This window comes from Syngnathus acus, chromosome 3 (assembly GCF_901709675.1).
Source record: "Syngnathus acus chromosome 3, fSynAcu1.2, whole genome shotgun sequence".
Classification (NCBI taxonomy): domain Eukaryota; kingdom Metazoa; phylum Chordata; class Actinopteri; order Syngnathiformes; family Syngnathidae; genus Syngnathus; species Syngnathus acus.
The window spans coordinates 15014882-15041268 of record NC_051089.1 but is presented as its reverse complement, the minus strand read 5'-3'; the positions used below and the strand labels follow the sequence as shown (position 1 = coordinate 15041268).

At 39.1% G+C, this 26387-nt stretch overlaps 1 protein-coding gene across 9 annotated transcripts in view; it reads right to left on the bottom strand.

Annotated features, from left to right (window-relative positions):
* Positions 1–26387, bottom strand: part of tjp1a (tight junction protein 1a) — an 80536-nt gene that overhangs the window by 50490 nt on the left and 3659 nt on the right. For all 9 annotated transcript variants that reach the window (XM_037248327.1, XM_037248333.1, XM_037248329.1 and 6 more), the window contains exon 2: positions 16292–16505. In XM_037248327.1, the coding sequence (XP_037104222.1) occupies positions 16292–16505 (214 nt within the window). The remainder of the gene's footprint in view (positions 1–16291; positions 16506–26387) is intronic.

Below are 26387 nucleotides of genomic sequence, written 5' to 3'. Positions count from 1 at the left end.
TGTAGTGGGACAGGTGCTGCTGACTCCTGGAGGCTCAAAGGTGCACTAAATGTCAACCTTGGGTTTACCACGGATGGCAGTACATTTGCTTTTTGCCCCTCATGTTCTTAGTTTTCGGGCAACAATGAATTCACTACAATTTAATGTAGCAAAATATGCAAAAGAACCTGTTATTCCCATACACACTGCACACTTGCACGTATGGATTGTCACTATCTCTAACCCGCACACTATGCTGCGGCAGGCATCGTAGGTACATTAAATGCAAAGTACTATAGTTGTAAAATATTGAAATATTAGGACTTAATATTTGGACAACAAGCAACATATTACATTTAACACATTTCACGCTCATCACTGTCCATCTTGTTTATTTCACTTATATGAAAAACAATTTTTTTTATATATATGTTATCTCACTGTTTATTGGTGGTGGGGGGGGGGCATTATCCAGACCACAGCCACAAGGATGTGAGTCATTGCGTTGTCATGCTGTTAGTCAGTATGTACTCTGCAAGAGCAGCAGTCACGTGGGAAGGTCACAATGTATGACACACACAAGGACTCTGTAAAATAACACAATTTTTGACTAGATTATATCTGAATCACAGCCATTAAACATGCTGTACAAAGGGAGTACCTAATCATTGAATGCCCTGTTCATGATTCACGTTTTCTTTTGCTTTTTTTTTTATTTTATTTTTTTTTATAAATAAGCAATTGCTATTTAAATGTATCTTATTTAAATATTTTTTCCTCTGTATTAAAGTCTTCTAAACTGCGATGTTTTCAATAAAGAGAAGTATGCTCTGCCTTCAGCCGATTCTATTTTTGGATACATTTGCAGCCACAGTAGAGAGGCACTTCACAAACCTCACAAGCATTTTAAGACATGCAGCCCAGGACATCAGTCTGTCTCTGATATTTGTTCCAAAAAAACACAGCAAAAAAAAATTCATATCCCAGCACATATCTCAGTTGATGACTGCATACGTTAGAAACTGGTTGTACAATTATTGTCTCGTTATAGTGATCACCTGGAATACAGACAACGGTTCAAAACAGTCTGCACGGAAAGCACATCCGATATTACCTGCTGGTTTGATTGATAATAATAATTAGATTTGGACAGTTTAAAAATGGCAAAGACGTGTCTAGCATTTTAAAAAGGAAGATGTTTTTGTCTGAACGTCTACCTTCAGAATTACAAAACATTTAGACACGAGCACCATGAATAAAAGATCTTCCCGTGGACGCTAACAACTGAGAGATAAAAACAGGCAGGCATTCAGTCAACTCGACAAAATATTGGAACTGCAGCTCGTCACTGTCTGATTACAAGCACACCTCTGCATTTATCGCATATCGTGTGCGTATGGTTTAAAAGCTTCTGCTTCCAGCTATTTCGCCCCACAGGGTGTGTGTGAATCAGAATCCCACTGCATGCATGAAAAGCGTGCGACCCAGCACATTTGCTCGTGAGCTTCAATATGGACTGAAAGCAGATCCAAACGGGGTGTGACATCTCTGAAGGCCGCAAGATCATCGACATGACGCTGCCACTGATGGGACAGAAGACATTGATTTAAAAAGCAGAAAATAGACTCCGATGTGTTGTGATTGGGTCACAGGCATGTACCTTGGTTCTATTTTGAGGACAAGGCAGCGGAAAACGACATCTACATTTCAAACAGAGGAGACTGAAGTCATCCTAACAGCAGCTGACCTTGTGCCCCCTTCCTCCCTTCATCCTCTCTTGCTGTGATAACAGAGACATTCCTGAGCTCGTTCCCTGCCTCGCCATAGGCCTCTCCCTTAATTCCGCTGGAGTGTGTGGAATGCTGGACAGAGCGGTCAGGGGGATGAGGAGGAAATGAAGAACATTACAAAAACTGAGCTCTGAAACATTTCTTGATGTTGAACACCGGAGTGCCCGCAGCAGGGCGAATTCATGCAATGGCATGCACACAAGCTCACAATCAGACAAGACAGACGTAAACTGTGTTAACTGATCAAGATGTAGCTCTGTAGTTGGTACTTGTTTGTAAAACACAGCAATTATGACAATTTAGCAGGGAAGCATTTGATTACAGTGGAACCTTTAATGGTGAATTCTCCTGATAGTTCATGATGGGATCCAAACAAAATGTTTGGGAAAGATATGTCTCTGAAGTTGTTTACTTATACTGGAGTATGAAAGTGAACATTACATTCATCTACATTGCGCTGGTCAAAGTAGAGCATTGCTTTTCTGTTTCATAATGCTGGACTTCCTTTTACACTTGAGTGACAATTAAGAGCAAGGAGTATCTATGGACTGGCAGTTTTAATGTTTTCATGTGTTCATTTTAACAGTGGTTAACCAATGTTGACACTTGTTTGTCTGTAAATATTGTTAATATACTATTTACATCACCGCCCAAAATAATGGCAACACTTGGACTATGAAACACAATGTTCAATGAGATCTGAATTTATATTTGATGTCGGCATGCCACTAATAAACACTTAAGAATCCAGTTGACTGTGGAATTAACTGCTGATTTAGTAGTAGTTAGGTCAAATCCTTACTGAAATAGATAAAATGGATTTAGCAAGTACCCATAGTCTTAAAACATGCATATAGTAGACCGAGTGACCGCTCCAAATTGTCCGTGAGTGCGGATGGTTGTTCGTCTATATGTGCCGTGTGATTGGCTAGCGACCGGTCCATCCTAACACCCAAAGACTGCTGGAATAGGCTCCAGCGTGCCCGTGACCCTCGTGAGGCTAAGTAAGCACTTCAGAAAATGAATGAATGGAATACCTTCTAGAAGATTTGTCCCAGGAAATCAGTTTTGGTTGCACCAGAGAGGCTATCTCTGTTATGACTGTGAAGCCTCTCTCATGTACTGCCGAGAATCACTCAAACAGAAAATGAGCAACATGAGAACATTCCAGAAAGTCAGACGCTGGCCTGTTCGGGCTCGGTCAACTTCCAACAAAAAGAGAAACATAGAACAAAGGGAAAAGCAGAGCTGCCAAAGGGCAGGTGAGCAGAGCACTGGAGTGAATAAATGGGAAGATAAAAGAGAAATTCAATCTTTAAAAAAATATTCTCATCTGAGTTTAGGCAGCCCGTTCAGCTGTAAAAGATGAAGGGCATAGCATATAAAAAAGAAGGATATATCGCACTGCACTATCATAAATCAACATGCCGCCGTGTTTGTGCAAATCAATCCTCTCCCACCGGTTGCCATTTTATTTACGAGCCACCATTAGGCACAAACCATCAGCGGCGATGATAAATGATTTTCTGAAAAGAGAGGTGGAACCTGACATGAGAGTCTTCAGCAGCTTGGTCCAATTTGTCTCACACAATCAAATTCCTGTCTAGTATCAGTGCCCACCTGTTTGTCCGTTTGCCAGACCATTTTATTAAAAGAAAACAAACAGAAGAAATCAAATGGATGTGGGGAAATATGACGACGGCTACTGCTAATCTGCTTGAAACGTCACAAAGAGTTTGAGGGCGCTTCTACTAAAACCCCGTCTGATGCGACGACAACGACCTCCACAGTTTTAAGACATCTGAATTTGTTCCTATACGAAGATAAAAATGCTTGGAAAGACAGTCAGAGAAGTAACAATTGAACTATACAATGACATTCATTTATTTCATTGTAGTTTGCATTTGTGTGAAACTGCACATCTTTCTCATGGAACTAAATGAGGTATCCATAATATCAGAAAAAAGTCTCCGGATGACGCAATTAAGCATTTGTATGCCTCTTAAAACTACAATTAATTTAATAAACGGATTACCTCTCGGACAGTGTCTCATTAGTAATTGACGTTTTATTTAACGTGATCAATCAGTAAGCAATGCTGTGAAATGAAAACACACCATTTTAAATAGCACAAAGAGGGAATTCAACTTTTAGGGAGAAGTAAAAGGTTCAGGGGGTGAAATAAGAGTCAAAGTTGCAGAAAAGTGTTTTGGGTGTCTAAGAAGCTGAAAGAGGGGAGGCAGTGAGCCATGGATGACAAAATCCCCATCACCTGACTGATCAGCCATTCCACTCCACCGCAACTCTCACTCCCAATAAAATAGTTCTAACTTGACACCATTCCATGAATATGATATGAGCAGGACTGCTGGGAAGTTACTTCAGGAGCGCAAAAACAAAACATCACAGCATGTTGTCTTTTTTACTGTGTGGCGTGCGTGTCAAGAAATGTCCAAAGAATGAATTCTTCTGTTGTTACATGACTCCATGCAGGTGTTTTTTCTTTCTTACCCTTTATAGTTCAGCATGAATTAAGAAAGAAGGGTATAAGATACATACTCATAATCATATACAGTAGCATTTAGTACATTAAATAGGATGTCGTTGCGCTGAAGCACTGAAACACACTTTGGAACAATCAACAAAAGATACCTCATGGTTCTTATAGTTTCATCTTACCAGGACATTTTGTACGTGATATTATTTTTCCCACATAAAAAAGAAAGAAATGAACACCGATCATTGGTTACTAAAGAGTAATCGAATAAAGAAATGGTTTTGTAATAACTTCAATGAAGACAACAATTTTATTCGATTAATCAATGAAATAATCAATTCGATTCTAAAATTATTCGATAGTGAGAGCCCTAGATTATATACTTTCACTATTTTAGAACCATTTTGAACAAAGTGTACAAAAACAAACCAAGGTCCATAAAGGTTGTTTGTATGAACTTGGAGGGGAACAACTGAGAGGACTGGCCTCAACTTCATCAAATGGGATGAACAAGAATAGAGATGGACAGTGGGCTATCGGCCTCAATACCTTCTTTAATTTCCATCCGAATATTTGGTGATATACAGTATATATTGTAGTCGATATTGGGTGTTGTGTTTAGTGTGTTAGCCAGTAACACCAAAGCCCAGACGAATCAGTATCCATCTCTCTCCTCGTCCCTGTCCAACCCTCTGATGATACACATATCTGCCACTCTGCTTGATAGCGAGATCCCCAGCGGGCCGTTCTGGAACGTCAATTTCGGTTAATTAAATTTTCCTGACTCCGCTCTGCTCATGAAGTCCCTGAGGGAGACACAATTGTACAGGCGTCTGCAGACGATCTGTCACAGGTTTATGCCTGAAGTGAAACATCTATCTTTATCTTGTAAAACATCTGTGAGTGTCCCAAAAAGGGCTATTGCAATTGAATGTATTATTATTATTGTTGTTGTTATTATTACTGTTATTGTTATTATTTTTAATTATTATTACTAGTAGTAGTAGTAGTTAGTAGTAGTAGTAGTAGTAGTAGCAGTATCATTATAATCACCATCATCATTGTTATATTATTATAATTATTATTACAAATTCAATTCTTGTGTTTGCTTATTGAGAATATTAGTGTCAACGTGGTCACATGAATAATCAACATAATCCAAATGATGTCAAATGTAGCTGAGATTCCTAAAATTGACAAACAGATTCAAATAAATAGCCTGTATAGGTCTATCCTCCTTCTGTAAAGTAACAGACATGATATAAAACGACTACTACAAATGTGTACCACTTCTTAGCTAAGATTGTCACTGTTGCAAAGCCAAACTGCGCTTCGTTCTCTGGAGCGATTAACATTGGGGAGATGAGTCCTCGCCTCTCCGACACAGTGTAGAGATAGTTAGTGGGGAACTCTGCCCTCTGCAGGAAAACATCTGCTATTGTTTGTTTTTGCACGAGCATCACTCTCTCCATTGGATTCTGTCACAGAAGAAACATTTTTTATCGGCTATCTTTATTGAATTAGAAGCCAGAATTATGTGTGGGCACATGCATGTATATAAGTCCAAAAATTTAAGTGATAAATACTGAATATGCAGACGAGACACCATTCTATTAATTGTATGGAACCCTATTTCAATTTAATTAATAGTGTATAACTGCAAATGCCAAACCAAAGTAGACAGTATAAATCAAGGGGAAATGCACAAATGAATATAAATTATTTTAGTTTCATGCATCAAAGGTTCTCTGTGGTAAGAATATGCTCACATAAAAAACAAACAAGTAAATAATTTGTTCTGTGAGAGTGCAGAATTGCAGAGCCACGAAATACAGTAAGTGGTGTAGTTTTGAGGTTCTAGGTTCAAGTCTTGGCATGGGTCTTTTTTTCCGTGAGGTTTGCATGTTCACCTTATGTAACGAAATGATCGCTGACCTTTGGACATAAATCTTTTAAAATAATAATAATAATAATAATAATAATAATAATAATAATAATAATAATTATTATTATTATTACACAGGGAGGTCTGGAGGTGGAATCAAAACTGTAACCTCCAAACTGTGAGGCAGGTGTGCCAACCAGTGCCACACAATTATTATTGTTATTATTAATAAAAATATCAATACAAATATAAAAACACAATTTTCTGAACGGCTTCTCCTTTTAATTAACATATGCTGGCCGATTCGGCTGCGGTTTGTGCTCTCTGTCCTGCCCTAGTTAGGTGACACCCAAACTGAAAATGGCTGTCTGGATTCCACACCAACTAACTGGGACAAGATCTGAGGTGGACCACCTCCTCGAAGGCATTGCCATGACAACTGAGGGCATCTTCCTGCAGCTCTTTATTATGACTATGGGCATCTACTTGACTTTTTCTTTGGATTGTTTTTATATTGTGTGTTCAACATTGCCTACTCGGCATCCATTGCGGCCTGGTCATCTCTGAAGGGGAATCCTCCTATCTTCGGTCCCTTCTCAAGGTTTCTCATTATTCCCCAGTTGGGGTTTTGTAAGTTTTTTCCTTGCCCTCCGTTAAGATCATGTAATTGAAAATGTGAAATTTTAAAAGAGTAATTGTCAACTGTGGCCATGTGATGCCCTTTGAGACATGTTTGTGATTAAGGGCTATATAAATAAAATTGACTTGACTTGACTCATGGTCACGGGGCGTGCTAGAGCCTATCCCAGCTGACTTTGGGCAGTAGGCGCGGGACACCCTGAAGTGGTCACCAGTCAATCGCGAGGCGAATAACCACTCACACTCGCACTCACACCTAAGGGCAACTTGGGATTGTTCATTCGTCTGACCAAGCATGTTTTGAGGATGTGGGAGGAAACCAGAGTACCCGGAGGAAACCCACACAGGCACATGACAACAAAACAAGTAGATCTATTCTTGAAGCTAAAGCATCCAAAAATCGACTCAAGTTGTAAACTACACACAGAAAGTTCAAGAATCAAACCCAGAGCCTCAGATGTGTGAAGCAGAAGAACTAACCCTAATTTCACTGCGTTGCCCAAAACAAGCAATTTGCATAAATCTATTTCATGGCTGCACGTATACTATGACCTTTAGGGGTTAGTTTCATCCCTGCACTGTGGAGGTCAGTCAAAAAGAATGCTGAGTCATTTCCTGTGAATCAAAAACAAGTCCGCACACTTCTTCACTCCAGTTCAAGGGAGCACTTGCTAAATTACAGAGAGGGCAATTTCAATAATAATTGGACAGGGCGTCAGGTCATCAACAGAATAACGGTTGGGTGATATTCCCAACAACAAGAAGTATTTATTGATTATTCTCTTTTATTACAGCCTAAATTACAAACTCCACGAGAGGGTTAAAACTCTAATCAAATATCCCATATCTAATGGGCTCACTGTTATTTTATTGGCAGGCTCAGGAGGTTAGGTTTGGCAGAAATGTGTCAGAATATTAATGAATTTCCCTGTCTAGCTTTAAAACTGGTCTTGAAACACATTTTTAATCTTTGGCTTATTTATTGTGTTTATTTACACTACTACATTATTGTTTTAACTGTCTATTGGTTTTACATGGCTAATTTTTACTTTATATATCATACTTTGCGAGCTGTTGTTTTAAACTGCTCCATAAATAGTGTAAAATTAGGTTCCATCTTTGTCATTAGGGGGCAGAGGCCAACTTTGCCTTGTTTATTAAAGCTGTTGCATGGAGGAGGCCATCAAAACTGTGAGGAGCACATCCCTCAGCAGGTAGCACGCTGAAATAGCAACCTTGATCCTAATGCTGCACAGCACAGCCCCTGGCTTGTGACGACTCCAGCCCTCGTCCCAGAACAAGAAGTTGCACGCACACACACACACACACACGCATCCATCCGCTCTGATTAACCCATTTCCTTCTGGGCTTTTTTTTCCCCCCTTCTATTTTTTTTCATCACTCGCTTTACTCTCCAAAGACAGACAATAAAACGTGAGATTGCAGGTTGGCAAGACAACTTCCTCAAGGGATGTCTCATTTTACAAAGTTTTGAATTTCTGGTGGTCAATTTAGATGAGTGAGGATGAGGGAACGCCAGAAGAGCCCCTCGGTGATGTGGTGTATTGGAACTCTAGACATGACCTCCACACATCCAAAAGGAAGCAAAGTTCTCAACATAATCAGATACCTTCCTTCTCCTTCACATCAATGTGATTCACATCATGTTTACACTGTACACCAGTACAGTAGGCTAATACAGACTTACACAAGCAAATGGCTTCCAAAGTAGCTTGTTTGAATGAATGAATGAATGAATGAATGAATGAACGAATGAATGAATGAATGAATGAATGAATGAATGAATGAATGAATGAATGAATGAATGAATGAATGAATGAATGCATGAATGAATCTAGGGGGCAGCTCAGTGTCGCACTTGTTCGCATGTCCGCCTCACAGTTCGGATATTATAGGGTCGATTCCAGCTCCGGCCTTCCTGTGTGGAGTTTGCATGTTCTCCCCGTGCCTGCGTGGGTTTCCTCTGGCTACTCCAGTTTCCTCCCACATTCCAAAAACATGCATGGTAGGTTGATTAAGAACTTTAAATCTTCTGTAGGTGTGATTGTGAGTGCAAATAGTTGTGTCTGTGTGCTCCACGATTGGCTGGCAACCAGTTCAGGGTGTCTCTTGCTTACTGCCTGAATTCAGCTGGGACTCTTATGAGGAGTAGCGGTATAGAAAATGGATGGATTGCTAAATCTGGAGTTACAAACAATATTACAGCTCATGTTGATACTCTCAGTGAGGTATTATCTAAGAATATATTTGTTTTATTTGTATATTTTTTTGCCCTCCAAGTGACTCCAAGACATTTATACAATTTGTCTGTATGAAAACATCATAAAACATCATAAATAGATAAATATAAATAAATCTTTGCATATGCCACTGTATATCATCTCACACTGTAGCAGCTGTGATGCACAGCAGATCATTTGAAACTCTTAAAGATAGCTGAAAATAGTTTGATGGTTAAATATGCACTGCTGCATTATATTTGGCAGTGAGGCTTGTGTCCTACATTACTCTTTCTTTCGGAACCCTGCGGCTATGACACATAAACGTACATGCCATTATGGGAAAAGGGTTCATTTAGGTTGTCTATTACAGAAATCCATCCATTTCCCTACAGTTTGTACAATTTAAGATTGCAGGTGAGATGATGGCGATATAACGTAAGATGCATGTTTTGGGGATGTGGGGAGAAAGCTGGAATACTCAAATACCGGTCGGTTTACAACCACTAGATTAACATTTCTTAGTCAAAAAGACATTTCACATCTTACAAATACATTCACCAAAGTAGAAAAACAAATAATGGAACTATATTCTAAGTCAACAGGACATCTTTTAATGAGACAACTTTATACAACACATAAACTTACATGCCTAGGGCTCTGGCACGATAAACAAAGAAGGCAGCTGAACAAAATAATTACATTAAACACAAAAGACAGCCAGTGAAGACCAAGGGGAATTGTGAATGCCATTCCAGTGCAATTCGACTGCAGACTACAAGGTGTTGTCATTGCTTTTAAGAGCATTCCATTATTCATCGCAAAACATTTCTGCTTTGAGACCAGTGCTTGAAACGCAACTGCGGCCAAGATACAGATGACAAGATAACTCAAAGGTGCAGTGACATAAAAATGTCATTGGCACCGAAGGTCGGAAGTCAGACGACACAGTCACATGGCTAAAATAAAAAAATCCTGTTGCAAAACGGAAAGAAATAATATGGCAAATGTATTTATGTTTTGTTTTTCTTGTTTTTTTTGGGTCAGTTTCTTGTTTTGCACCATTGATTTTGGGAAGACATGAGAGATTGGGCTTGAACACAAAATGTCATGTTTAACCAGGTGTAGTGTGTTATGTCAATAATATAGAACTGGCGCATTGTGGAGTTTATTTTATATTTATTTTTCAATAAATCTTACAGACATTCTCCGTTTTGTATCCTGCCCCATCCTTTCATTCATTAGCTAATCATTCTCCCTGCATACTCTCTGCCTTCCTATTCTTCTTCAGTCTCCTGTCAAGAAATGCTGACCTGCTAACTCCTATACATGACCAATCAATAGTATGCAGAGGACAAACGAGCACATGTGAAGACACGTTTCCTGCAATGTATGCAGGCCACTTTAGTCATTCCCGTAAAAGGCAACCCAAGAGTGATTGATTAATTTAATTTTATGAGAACTCTTCCATGTGACCCTGTGTTAAATAAGCCCTTCTTACTTACAGGCTGTTGTGCGTGTCATAGATCATGGGCATCATCTATGTTTAGAAGCAAAATTGATTTCTTCCTGCCCTTTCTGCCCGACATTAAAGATGCACAGTGCTGCCAGATGATCTAACACGAGGGCAGGGAGCGTGTCATTATGCAGAGCACTCTGTGTCTTTAAACAGCTAATAAATCAGTGCAAACTGAAAGCCGTAGGGAGCCTGAGCCAAAGACTATAGATTTGCTGCTGGTTAATGTGAGATGCAATTAATGAGAGATATTCTGTGGCTGCTGGTGATGGAAGGCATAAAGTCGCAGTCTGCACAAATGATCAAATATGATGACATGAAAAAGTCTACTGATAAGGAAAGTGAAGAAGAAGGCTGCCTCGCTTCAGGCTTTTTTTCGTTCCTTGGGTAATTTTTATCCGCGTTAATTTGTGCCGTCATAAGGGATTAAAAAATGTGATTGAAATGTATATATATATATATTTTTTGGGGGGCCTTTGAAAAAAAAAAAAGCCTGGTTTTGCAGACCCCTGAGATATCCATTACTGTAACGTAGAGGAATTTCATTCAAATTAATTTTTGTAATTTAATTTTTGTTAAGACAGTAAATGTAAAAACAGAATATACTGTATATAATGTAATGTATTTCAGATTATTCATTTGTTTTTTTAATTTAATACAATTGAATTCAAAAGAATGAATATGTCTCAACTTACCATTTGACTTACAAACAGTCTCTTAGAACCCATTTTGTTTGTAAGTTGAGGACTGCCTATAGTATTATGTATTGAGGTCACCTTGTACAAATACTGTACATGTGAACCTCTTATAAGTAAACCACTGTAAGTTTTGTAATGTCAATTTTTTTTTTCAAGAAATCGTTATGGTAGATAAGGAATAAATATGTATGCAATGAGCAATTAAAAAAAAATACCCACTTGTGCTGCTTGACTGTTAAATTCAAATGTGACTTGAAGTGATTGTAATGATATTCACACATCACCAGAGAACCTTCAGTTCATTTACATCTGACCTTTTTAATGGTGACTTCAAGTGAATGACAATGTTGCTCTAAACAGCCTGACATACCCACTAAGTAGTTTGAGCTACAATAAAAGTGTTACAAACGTAAATGTATTATACCATCTCCCATTGTGCAATTTTCACCCCAACTGTCAGCACTCGTAATTAACAAAATATATTTTTTTCTTCAATGCCTGTGTTAATTAATACAAGGATAATTAAAAGTCCTTGAACATAAATGACTATTTTAATGTTGAAATGGAACTATTGTTTTCCATTATTTATTAAATGAGCTGTCAAATGAAAAAAGGAAGCACATAGTAATTATTTTATATTGTTATTTCCTTGGATTCAACATTTATTTTAGTTGCTCAATGTTCTTACAGAAGCACAGTGAACTGCTTCACACTAAATGGTCTCCATTCATTTGAATGGCAGGTGGTCTAATGTTTGGTAAGTACTGTATGTGTTAAATTGTAAACATGTTCATGAAAAGACTGAAAGCAGCAAATCTTAAATTGCACGTTTACGATCCTGTTTGAGGGTAGCAAAGTAACACTATTTTCTAATTCTCTGAGCCTGAGGTATATCAGGCACCCTGTGCATCGGCTAAAGAATTATTTATATATTTGAGCCTTACACCAGGTAAATCTAAAAAATTATCGGGGTCCAAAAGTGAACAATATCAAAATATATCAGCAAGGAACGCTTGAGGAAAAATAGTCTCCACTGAAAACATTCTGAAAAATCCTTTCTAATTTTCCGTGAGGAGCAAATCTCTGTGGTCCAGAGTGGCACACAGTGTGGATTAGATGACAAATAAAAGAGTCTGCATTAAATAATTAAGATGTAAAATCCCTGATGATTTCACTCAATTTTACTCTTCAGTCTCTCCCTGCAGCCTTCACAGTGCTTTTTTATTTCACAAAATAGCTGCAAGTAAAAAAAAAAAAGAAAACACTGCATCATGAAGTAGATCATTTCTTCAATCTATTATTCATGCCAGTCTTCTACCCATAAAGTCCTTGTGGTGTGTTAGTGGAAGGCAGGAAAAAGGAAGCTAATGGATCTGGGTAACATGTTCTAAACCGTCGATAGTGCTGCAATCTCAGTGGGATGAAATAGATACGAAAGCTTTTTTTAGCCTGCATTTTCTCTATTCTGTATGGACAACAGGGAAACGAAGTTGGCAGGTAGTCACACAGTCATGTCATCTCTGTGGAAAACAACCCATCATATTCTATTTGATCTGTTGGTAATACTATATGTTCCTGCAAGGAAAGGAAACATGGATGAAAAGACAGGAAGAAGGGTGGTTGACTTTGGAGCGAAATTGGCAGGTTGTCTTGATGCTATGTTTGAAGGCAGTACTTGCTGAAGGATAGTCCTAAAAGATAAAACTGTGAATTCTCATTTGCCGAATCTGGCTTGTCTTCAGTGAGGCCTGCCAACTGCAGGTCTGCAGTATTCACATCAGAGTATGAAATGGGTTATACACCGAAGGGAGGGCAGAATAGGGAAAATAAACTCGATGCCAGAACACAAAATCCACAGATAGTGTGAGAAAAATGTGCCTATATTAATCTCAACATTTCAACCCAAGTTTTAACAGTGTATAATCACTTGTCGCTTTATTAAAACTCATTCAAACAACAAAATTTGTAAGACACATTTTTAGCTGTAATACCTGCTAGTTGTAAAATACCGGTATGCTACGTTTTACACAAAACGATCAATTCCTGGCAATCTATCATGGCAGGATTCTGATGGCGTACCCTAGCCCAGTGATTCCCAATCACTGTGCTAGTGTGTCGTGACAGGTATGCCACAAGAAATTATCCAATTTCACTTAATTGGTCTGAAAATCATTTATGTACTACACTGTACAGTGTACTTACTACCTTTGTCCATTTATCCATGGCAAGTGACATGCAGTGACAAGGCAGAACAATTAAATGCTCTTCCTCTAGGTGGCAGAAGGTACATAATTAACTTGTCAGTCTATATATATATATATATATATATATATATATATATATATATATATATATATATATATATATATATGTGTGTGTACACACACACACACACACACACACACACACACACACACACACACACACACACACACACACACACACACACACACACACACAGCGAGAGAGAAAGTGCCAAGTACAAGATGACATTCTAGAAATAAATTAATAGCATGAAATAAATAAACACGCATTTTCCATTGCCAAAATGCACCGAGCAGATCTGCTTCTTCAATAATATCATCTGGACATTGAAACAATAGACTTTACACAAGAGGACAAGGCATACAGAGCAGCAACAGTGCAGTAAACAAAGCACATAACTGGGCAAGAATAAAGCCAATGAAGGGTTATGCATTATTTGGGCATTTAAAAAATAGCAGTTTAAAATGGAATTTGCCTTATCTTGTTATTAATATGATTTTTTCTTTTACACCACTAATATAAATTTGTTTTTAGTCCCCGCCCCCAAGCAGAAACTCCACCAGCTGCAACTACTCAATTGACCTTTTCACCCCTGCTTACTAAAGAGTGTGACATAAACCACAAGCCTCACAAACAAATAAATTGCAGCAGTGAACATTTAAGTGGCTTTGGAAAAACACAAAACTCAACTCTATTTTTAGCCATTTTGAATCTATAAAACGATGTGTGTGTGAGCATGCTAGGGTTTTTACACTCTAGTTGATAACTGATAGTTGACTTTACTTTACTATAGTGCTATACTAAAAAAAATATCAATCAACGGCCACTTGAAATGGACTAAATTTTCATATTTTAGTTGAATAAAAAAATCTGACGTGCAACCCCTAATGCATCCGCCAGTATTTGAATACGTAAGTATCACATCACTTAGGGCTTGACCATGACTTGTCCCCTGCCTCCCTTTGCCGTAGATCTTCTTCTGTCCACTTTTGACCCCCTTTCACATCAGTGAACGCAAAATTGCATTTCCTTGTGTTGACTGCAAAAGCTGCCTCTTAAACATGGTCACAACAAGTCTGACTTGTCCACTGACAACCACATAAAGACAACCAACACTACTGAACACGCAGCAAGCCAGCACACACACGTACACACACACTGCCAACACAAAGTGGAGGAACAGGCGAGAATATTGAAACAACACATTGTGAAGGTTTATAAAGGCATAAATCTACAGAGTGGTTGAAAGACATTCATTACTTTGCGGGAGAGATATACAGTATCCTAGTGTCTTATGTGGTCCAGAGCCACCAGAAAAAGCCTCAGCAGGCTTACATGAGTCGCTATTTGGCATGGTTCTTTTTTTTTTTTAGGGGGGGGGGGGTTTAAAACCGTTGGTGGCTTTCCCAGAATGACTCATCACAGACAAACACACAGGCACACACACATACACCAACACGAGCACATGTCATCATGAATTGACTGGTGGAGAGGGCTCAATGGACGATCCCAGAGTTGGTCAGGCTTTTCAGCGTCAAGCAGCTTATCCAATCACATATCAGATTAATACTTTTTTATGAGAGTAAGCCAGTCATAGAGAGAGGCATATGGAATGTGTTGTGTGCTCATCTGAAAGCCGAAGAAACATTGCATAACCAAAGGTCATTGTGTCATGCATGCATGTGTGTGTGGCGTGACTGTAACGAGTGTAGATGAAAAATCAGTTTAGTGGAGAACAAGATGTTTTAAATTTAATGTGCATGTCACGTCAAAGCTGTGATTCAGTAAACTGCACTTTACGTTGTAGAGCAGACTGGCCTGGTACGTAAGGTCCCGACACATCTGAGTGATGGCAAGGTTGATCAAAATAATTGCATCCTGCCATTTATTTGAATTTCACAATTGAAGAACAAATACGTGGAACATCAAATGGCTAATTTATACAATCATTGAAAATGTGTGACACTTTAAGAGGGGGGCAATAAACTAAACAGTCAGGTGGTTGTTAGATTTTTCCCACTGATGTCCACTAGTATTTATATAAGGACTCTTCAGAACAGTCCAACGTTTTTTTTTTTTCTGAGCTATTCTTTCTTCTCCCTTTTTGTCTTAAATTAGCTGCATGTCCTGTTGTAAGACCTGCAAACACTCAACATCTCATTCCGCTCCAGAATAGCCTTAAGATTTTTTTTTACAATCAAGACAGGTTCAAGAAACCCTGTGTTACATTTAACAAAACAGCCCCAGAACACGCTTGAGTGAGTCTGCAGTTTGTTTCACAGAATGTACAGTGTTCTTTTTGTATTTACTGTATATTCATTTACCGTATTTTCCGCACTATAAGGCCCACCTAAAAACCTCAAATTTTCTCAAAAGCCGACAGTGCGCCTTATAATCAGGTGCGCCTTTATATGGACCAATATTGAGCCACTACAGCAGGCGTGTCCAAAGTCTGGCCCGTGGGCCAAATGTATATATCTTATATATGGACAAAGTTTTAAAATGGGCCATTCATTGAAGGTGCGCCTTATAATCCGGTGCACCTTATATACGGACAAAGTTTTAAAATGGGCCATTCGTTGAAGGTGCATCTTATAATCCGGTGCGCCTTATAGTGCGGAAAATACGGTATACAATAAATACAAAAAAGTTTATGGAGCATTATAATGATGGGATATAGTTATGTTTAAAGTCCTATAATAGAACTGTAAAATATCCTTGTATTTGTGTTTAAGAAAGTGTTTGTTTTACGCTGTTGATGAATATGTGCATTCCTACTTACGTTCGAGTCAAGCAGATCAATGCTGTCTAGGCTCTTGCTGCGGTGAATGCGACCCTTGATTCGACGCAAGGAAGGTTTCCCCTGACTTACGGGCAAAGAGAGGGTGGACGTGGCAGGCATGGCCATAGCACCAGCACCCCCAGTAGCACCTATAGGCCCATCTGAAGACTCGGCAACACCAGTGGGTGACGTCTCTCCGTCTGGCGGCGTTACCCTGTGAGAGAAAGAGAGAAGAATGATGTTGACCGTGTTTTCTGCTATGTTATTTGCTAGTTTGAATTCCCAGGGTCAAATCAGTAGTGCAGAACAAACGCAGAACAGAACTGACTCTTACAAATTTGAACCTAGATTCATCACACCGCAACTTAAATCTTCAGAGCAAACTGCTTGCCAGCAGTAAGTGATGCGTATTAAAGAGAAAAACAGAGCGCTGCCTTGGGGATCAAAGTAAGACAACTTGATGTCTTTTAAAGGACAAGTTCTCCTGTTGGGTGTGGTGACAGTCAAGCAAGTGTGAGTAATTGGGCTGAATGTCAGCGGGGTAGCCTGGAGATGGATACAAGGTATGGAATGTCCACTTGACTTCTATTATTAGGCCACAATGCTTTTTTTAGGGAACCTGGTGTTGCGGTGAAAAATAACACATTTACACTTTTGGCCTACATTAGCAAACCTTGGTTTAGGTCAGCAGAAAAGGGATTTTAATCCGTTTGCTACTGAGTTCTATTTTAAATGCAATTATGATATCAGGAGTAAAGCCACTTCATGAGAAGTCATGTGCACCAACTGAGCATTATTCCCACATTTGCCCAATAAAACACAAGAGCTGCTATTATAAAGTCAGGCTAAGAAAAGGGTTCTTAACCTGGGTTTAATCAAACCCCATGGATTCAGTGAGTCAGGCTAAAAGTGGTCTAAAGTGGTCAGTGGAGGTGAGGACACACACTTGGTGATAACTCATCGGAACAACTATGCTCTCAGCCTTTTGGATTCAATCTATCTTTGCAGGCAGTCCTGTCTGAGGATGATGCACATGAAGGCAAAGAAAAGGAACAGACTTAGTTCCATACCAAACTTGAGGGGTTTGGTACCGCCAAGAAGGTTATGAACAACTGGGTGAAGCATTATAATTTAGGCAGCAGTTTGCTGCGTAAAAAAATATGACTGGTTCAGACTGGTTCATTATATTGAAAAGAGCACAGTGAATCTAATTACCACTTTCTTGGAGCAAAGATATTATTGTCGCGAGAGTCGCGGGCATACTCGAGCTTAACCTAACTGACTCTGGGTAGTAGGCAGGGGACACCCTGAACTGGCTGCCAGCCAATTTTTGAAAAATAGGTGGATCCATATTAGGTGTCAAACCCTGAGTATGCAGAGGTCCACTATATTAGTTCCCTTTTTATTTTTGCATTTACTGTATCATAAAAAGTTTTGAGAGTACCGTATTTTCCGCACTATAAGGCGCACCAGATTATAAGGCGTACCTTCAATGAATGGCCCATTTCAAAACTTTGTCCAGAAAGGCGCACCGGATTATAAGGCGCACCTTCAATGAATGGCCCATTTTAAAACTTTGTCCATATATAAGATATATACATTTGGCCCGCGGGCCGGACTTTGGACACGCCTGCTGTAGTGGGTCAATATTGGTCCATATATAAGGCGCACCTGATTATAAGGCGCACTGTCGGCTTTTGAGAAAATTGGAGGTTTTTAGGTGCGCCTTATAGTGCGGAAAATACGGTATGCATATTTGGTATAGAATTGTCAGATCTTCAGTGTGCATGAGAGTCCTAATATTGCAACTATTGAGAGTGACAGATGAAAGTAGAACATGCGCGCTTACTTGTGGGTGGTCTCTGAATCATTAATTGCAAGTGATGCTGGTTTTTGGGGCAATATATTGAGTCATGTCATGTCAGTGCAGTTAGAATTTAATAGCCCTTTTTTTCCGAGGGGGGAATGCAAACACTCACGAAAATGCTGGCACACTCACTGTGTCCCCAAAGCAACTTCTTCAGTGAAAACAACAAAGCACACATCTTGCGGTCCAGAAATAGAGAAATAACAAGAAACATTGACAGCAGTGAAAAGTAGTTCATGAATGTTGCATGCGACTTCAGCCCAAAATAGAGTATCTGTCCTGGATTAAACAGGTCAGAAACAAACTTCATCAATCGCACAGAATTACAGAAATGTGCACATGTAAATGTCCAACAGCATCAAAATCATGATAAATCAACTAAAGACTTGACGTAAAATAATTATTGCTGTACAGCACCATTCAAAGCCTGAAGTCTGCCATCACATGACCCTCAAATTTTCAAATCACATTTTCGAAAAAAACCTAAAAGGGCAATGAATGCTGCGTTTGATGTTTCTATAGCTCACAGTTGTCTCTTTTAGATGCCACCTCAGCTCACTAGGTAAAGAATACCTGGGTTAATTGCTTTTTCGACTTCTATGATAACACTTTATTATGACATGTTCACATGGAGAGCACTTTACTTTAGTGCGAGCTACAAGGACAGCACCAGTGTGTCATACTGATTAGAACACACACACACATATATGTGTGAGTTTTCCACCGCAACACACTATGATGATCATACATCAAAAATAGCTCCACTGAAGTAGCTCACTTTATTCGACTTTACACACTCGGCAGCCAAAAGCGAAAGTTTGAGCATTAAGACAACAAAGATGAAACAAAAGAAGACAGGTGGATTAAAGCATGAGGGAACATGAGGCTGCAAGGCGAAATAAAGACACGAAGGATAAAGCAAATGACCATAATGCAAAGAGACAAAGGACAGAGGGACACGGTCAGCGTATGGCTCTGAGTGCTTCGTAATGTCTGACTCTCTGGCCTGAAGTAATGGGGACTGTTGAACATGCATCATTTGTGCTCACGGGCCCCACTTCCACTGTTGCAGACACGTGGACCTGCTTGATTCAGACAACCTCGCTGAAACCCCCTTCAAACACTTTGGCCTTGTGAAAGGAAAGAGAACTTTGGCCAGGATTGCTGAGATCAAGGTTTGCATAACATTACACATTGGCCATCCATTTCATATTCTACGCCTATTCCAGGAGAGGCAGTAAACTTTGAATGGTTGCCAACTGTTTGCACAGCATGTACAGTACACACACTTATTCACAAGTTTTGTGAAGCTGAGCCGGGATTGGTTGTGACCTGAGACCTGGCAACTGTGATGTAATTTTCAGTCGACAGCAAGTGGACAAATGGTCATCCCCTGAGATTGATTAAATGAGGTGAATTTAGCGGCTAAACTCATTTTCCACAGACGTAAATAAATCAGAATACCATGCTTAAACTAGTGTGGCCACATACAACATAGTATTGTAAAGAATTCTTTTGAGTTGACTCCCTCTTTAAAATTATTTGCACAGTATTGTAGAAGTCACTCTACAGAGCCAAAAGCCTCCAATTATAATTATTAGCTCAAATAGACTTGAGGCTGATCTCACGAATGATATTGAGTCTGTGAATAAAATTGTCTAGATGTTTTCAAAATTGAAAAACCACATTATTTTTGCAAAAACCTAGATAAGTCAATGTGACCACATATTGAGCTCCTGAATGGCAGAACAGTATAGATTTCTATAGATTTTTTTTTTATACGTCATTTATTTGAACTATTTTACCCATTCAAAATGGAATGGAATGAGGTATAAACGATTTATGCAGACTGGTAACAGCATCAGGAAATGAACCATCAAGTCAAGGAAACATTAAACAGCCTGTTAGTTACGAGTCAAGAGCGTGTCAGCCCATTTAAAGCCACCTGGGGAGAGGCAAACGGGAAAAAGACGGGGGGGATCAAGTCTGTTTGGGCCAGACAGGGCTGACAGATGGAGACTGCAGATTAGACATATCGTCATTCTGTCAAACAAGGCGAGACACCAGTCATATTCGGGTGCTGTCTGACCCCTACACCAAGGAAAATAAATAAAATATGTTTTTCATACAGTTAAATTGCTGAACAAATAAATGGTGTCAGGACGTTAACAAATTACTCCTGCACGGTGATGCTGCTAACGTATTAACTAAGTAACACACGACTTCAAAATGCATACATTTTCCAGACATGATTAATCTAATGCATTTTTTCCAGTCAAGTAATAAGACTAGCCACTCTTCATATATCACAAAACGATATAATGCAGAATTCTTTAATTTTAAGGCGACATCAAGATTCCAATGAGTAGCACCTTTCACTGCTAAAGGTGAATAGGAATTGACAAGATTTAAAAGGGGAAGTCAACCCCCAAAATTTCCCAATGGTCCCTAAATTCAATTGTTATGTTTATATAAAGCCACTCGGATTGGAGTCCCCCGGTTCCCTACCACAACGGCGCAGAGCGGTACAAAACGCCCTATTTTATTAGCAATAGTTAAGCAAATATACCAAAGAAATGATCCATGCACACAGACTGTACTTTGCACAAATTTATTTTAATTTACCGTATTTTCCGCACTATTAGGTGCACCTAAAAACCTCAAATTTTCTCAAAAGCCAACAGTGCGCCTTATAATCAAGTGCACCTTATATATGGACCAACATTGAGCCACTACAGCAGGCGTGTCCAAAGTCCGGCCCGCGGGCCAAGTGTATACATATATCTTATATATGGACAAAGTTTTCAAATGGGCCATTCATTGAAGGTGCGCCTTATAATCCGGTGCGCTTTATATATGGACAAAGTTTTCAAATGGGCCATTCATTGAAGGTGCGCCTTATAATCCGGTGCGCCTTATAGTGCGGAAAATACGGTACAGCGAATTTACTACAGAATCTTACTTTATTTTATAACAATTGTAAAATACTGTAAATTATTAATCCGTAGTCTGTGAATTAACAGTTGAATCAGTCCGTTAACAACAACTATAGCTAACTCTAATTTGAACATATTACAATGGATTGCTGTACATTTCTGATGTTACAAGAGTATTTTAGTATTGTACATTGCATTGTACTTACAATTTCTCTAATGTGACAGTAAACAGATTAAACTGCTGTCAGATGAGTTCTCTGAACTGGACTTCTGCTATATCCTTTTCAACTAGACACAAATCCACCAAGCAAAGGACAAAAAAATAAAATAATAAATGTCAACTCTGTCAGGCAGAAGTGGAGCCCCTCTGCTGTGTCCTTCTCGATTTGAGGGACGGCAGTGATGTATTTCCTCTAGTCAGCTCCCTGTGAGCCATCATGTCAGTCGTGAGACACCACAGGTCAAGAACGCGTGACTCGCAGATTCTAAAAGTCATTGCTGCTCTGCTCTGATGGGGCGACGTGAGTCTCTGATGGGGCCCTCTTTCCATTCAATGCCTTTTGCCGAAGTTACGTATTACTTCACCCTACATAAAAGCATACTGGACTGAACACTGACGATCAGTGCCGTATGAAGTCTGCTGTAATCAATGTTTTCATGTGCCCTTGGGTGACATTGGATAAAACAGATGAATTAAGCAAGTGTTTGCAATTATTTGTATCAATGGTCCAGCCTGGAGCAGTACAGTGGAGACAAGGGCCATTTACACGGCTTATTTAGGAAAGTTTATGAACCTCAGTAAAGCATTTCAACAGTGAATGGAACTTTGCATGCTACTAGTGCTACACTAACTGAAACTGACTTCATTATGCAATCAAAACTATTTCTAACAGTGACCTCTGAAAATGCATTAGGTTTTTTTTCTTCTAGTTGTTTACTACATACTTGTTTGCAAAAGGGGATTTTTGTCTTCTCTTCAACACCTGGTCAAAGCAACATGTTCATATTTTATCAAACACCCAACTACCCTATGAACCATCACCACATAAAATTGGATGGATGGATGGATGGATGGATGGATGGATGGATGGATGGATGGATGGATGGATGGATGGATGGATGGATGGATAGATAGATAGATAGATAGATAGATAGATAGATAGATAGATAGATAGATAGATAGATAGATAGATAGATAGATAGATAGATAGATAGATAGATAGATAGATAGATAGATAAATAAAAACCTGCGGTTAACTGGCTGCATCTGATTGGGTGGAAAAGAAATAATATGACGTAGCACTATTCAGCACAATTCAACAAATCCAGCTGAGAATCTGCTTTGCAGTGTAAAAATAATGTTATCAACTGAGGATATTTTTAGTCTGAAAATGTAGACATGATAAAAAGAACTATAGTTTTGGGAGACATGCGCCAAAGTGAACTTTTTCAATGTTAGGAACGTTACCCTATTACCAAAACACAGACACACCTCTAAAAAAATACATCCGCATAGACCTACTCCCATGCGACGCTCAGAGAGCGGGCGGTTGTAAGGGGGTGAGCCGGGAGTCATTTAAACCTTTGTTAATCTGTTCCCTTTAGTGACATAAACCATTTGAGAGGAGATTACAAACATTCTGCCTAAAGTAAGAACATGCGAGTTTCTGATGAAGGGAAACACCAACACACACAAACGTGCGTAAACCTACACTTTGCCAAAATAAACTAAGAAGTGTGATTTCCAAAGCAGCAGGATGATTAGTTCAGGGGAAAAAACTGGGGCATAATGGAAGACTAATTTACCTTTATACAAGAATGAATTACCTTTGCACAAGCATTTTTTTGGGGGGGGGGATAATGACTGTCCCATACACGTGTAAATTTGCAACTCAGAGGTTGCGATGAAATGTACACAACTACCAACCTTGCCCAACACACTCATAATACAAGCAGGAACAAATCCAAGCAAAAATAAATGTGAAATATATAATCCTCTCACAGGACTTCCCGAAGAGCTGGGTGGAGATATAAAGAGAAGAGGGAATAGAAAAAAATACATTTCTGCACGTTTTTTTTAATGCAAACTTGTGATTATCATGACAGGCCAACCCCAGACTCGGACTCCTGCTGAGGTAACTAATACGCATCGTTGTCAGTTTGTGTCGGATTACGCTTCGGGGCCTCCTTGAGTGGAACTGGGTGAGAGGAGGGGGAGGACGGGAGTCGTGTGTGTGTGTATGTGTGTGTGTGTATGTGTGTGTGTTCTTTCAGAGAGGGAGGATGTCGGGTCAAGAGAAGGAGAGGGCAGATTTGTGTGCACGTTGTGTGCAAGTGTGGGTGTGTTTTTGTGTGTTGTGGGGAAGAAGGGATCTGACTTTATGCATCATTAAGCAGGTGGACTGGGAACACCGGGCAAAGCTGTCACTCTAAGTGGGAAGCAGACGAGACATCTGGTCAATGATACGAGAACATTCACCCACGTGTTGGGAAGAGCTGTGGACAGTTTATATAGATGTCAGCTAATTACTATTTATAGATGATCTCAAAGTAATTACATATGACATATCTTATTTAGCACGAGTTCTTTGAGGAAGACTACTTTGCATGCCAAATTTGCACATTTTCCATTATTTGGGCATGAGTGGGGAGGTACTAAAATTGCGAACATTCTGTTGATCTACAGCACAGGTGTCAAAGTCAAGCCCCGGGGGCCAGATACGGCCCGCCACATCATTTTAGGTGGCCCACGAAGACAAATTGTGCATTGAATTCATATGTCAATTCCAAAATTTCAAATTGTTTTCACTTTTAAAAAATAGAGGTATTGTTAGCAATTTTTTAATCACCATTCATTTTTTGAAATATTTTTTTATTTTCAAATATTTGATTTGATTTCAATATTTCATTTTTAAATATTTGAACAGTTTTTATTAGTCTCTGTTTGAAAACTAGTTATTCATTGGTTTGTTGTGTAGCCTATACTATAAATACAATATGAGACGTTTATACATTTATTTGGGTTGACAATTTTAATGGCCCTTTGAAGCAAACTATGACCTTCAGTATAGATTGTTTTGTGGTGTAACTATAATCTCAGTCAGAGCTCAAGATGCGTTTAGTTGGATTAAAGACTATCAGACGGTCAATGGATGGGCAGATTTCAAGGTGCAGGAGGTTCTTATCAGGGCTGGTACTGTAGAAGGTTTTAGTCAGATGCACATGAGGAAATTATGCTGATGCTTCTTGTTGTGTTGTATAGCCTCTAATTAAGAATCAAGACTCACATATCCATGAAAGTTGCCATACAACTACCAGTTATCGTTATTATGAAGAAATGTCAACATTGCAGCAATCTGTAATCAGCATTTGTGGGAATAGGTTGCGTTTTGGATATTTTCATACTCGGGTAGGAATCTGTTATGTTCTTTGGTGGATGCAGTTGTGATTTTTGTTATTGTTTATTTTAGCACGAGTGTTATAACACTAATAATGCAGATGAAACCGTTCCTTTTCGACAAAGATTTGGATGCATTTTGGTTGTAGCAATTTGTTTTTATCATTTGAGTCTCTATGGCATCTGTGGATCTGTCCCTTTAAATGTTAATGGTCCCACCCACATGGGCATCACATGCCATGAACCAGCATATCGTCCATTGACAACATTAATAACAGAATATGATTTTATTTTTGAATCCTCCATTGCATAAAAACAATAAATATGGGCACCAGAATGGGTGAACCATAATGCAGCTGTTTCTGAAGCGCACCATTAAAAGATATGATTAGCAGAAAAAAAAACTTTATAATACATTTCAACACTGACAATATTTAGCAGGAATTTCAAATTTGAAACGTAATTAACTGTAATAGTTCTGTGGGTTGCGGTTTATTTAACATGCACACACATGAGGCGAGCAAAGAAACATATTCATACGGGATCTCGGATTTAATCGATTTTTCAAGATCGACATTCTCTCTAGGTGCCGTGTCTAGATATTGATTGTACGTGCCACAGAGGTCAGAGATTAGGCGGACAACAACACACGTGACTTGCAGGAACATCTCTCTACTTGCCATGCTCAAACTAATGGTGATAAAACTTGGTGGGTTACGCTTCCGTGTGTGTGTGACCCTGGACTTCACTGCGAATAAAAATGGACATGACATGCAAGTGGATACACAGGATGACTTTGTGAGGCGTGCGCAGTGAAGGCACACCATAGATCAGCTTCTCATGGTTAAAGTAGCTGTCTGAGGCAATACAGTAATCCACTTTTAATGGTCGTGCCCCTTCCCCCACCATGATGTAATGGCCACAGACATACCGCCGCGCCACTCTTAAAGGGAGAAGCGTCAAAACCAAGTCACCACTATGTCCTTTGCATCCCATTTGACAGCAGTGGCATGAGCTAAGAAGTGAAAGCCTTTCTCTTGTGTGACTAAGTCGGGGGCATATTACCCCGAGTCAGTGATTCCCAACCATGGTGCCACGAGACCCTCCTGTGTGGTGATAGATCATCAGGTGTGCCATGAGAAATGATTCCTTAATTTGTGCCCCAAATTATTGTTTATTAATAACAAATATTAATTACAAATATTTCATCTCCTGCTTTTCATCAAAGGGCCACTGGATTGGTTATGTCTCCAGGAAGAAAAATTGTATATAAATGATAAAATGACATTAATATGAAATTTAATATGTTTAATTTGGTAATGCTTTTTTTTTTTAAATGTTATATATTAACGTATATGTCTTTCTCCTTAACAGAACTTTAGATGTGTCACTGCGGGATACACTCCTAGCCTAACATTAGCATGAAAGACTTGGATTATTCCAAAAATCACATGGTCCACAGGAAGTTGAATCATTCAGATCATGTGCAGGCAGGGCTTGACATTAACGCCTGCCAACCTTCCAAATCTGGGTGAATTTCAACTGTGGCAGCTGACTGCACCATTCTGACTCGCCACTCTGGCAGGTTGTATTTCAAATAAAAGCATAAACTGAGATTGGTTGACTGACAAAATCATCACAAAATCATTGAAACTTATTTCATAATCAATGTCACTGTTTTATTTTGTAACTGTACTAGTAGTGGTGTTATAGTATATATGTAGAGTATATCAGCTCTTTGTGAGCAAGTTGAGACGAGATCATCGTTGTTTCTGTATTTTTGTTGGGTGTCTAGTTGGGAGATTCTTCTTATGTGAAATTGGTGCTAAAAATGTTTAAGTAAAACTTTTAAGTTGGAATATAAATTGAAGGCAGACGTGTCACGGATCGGGTGGA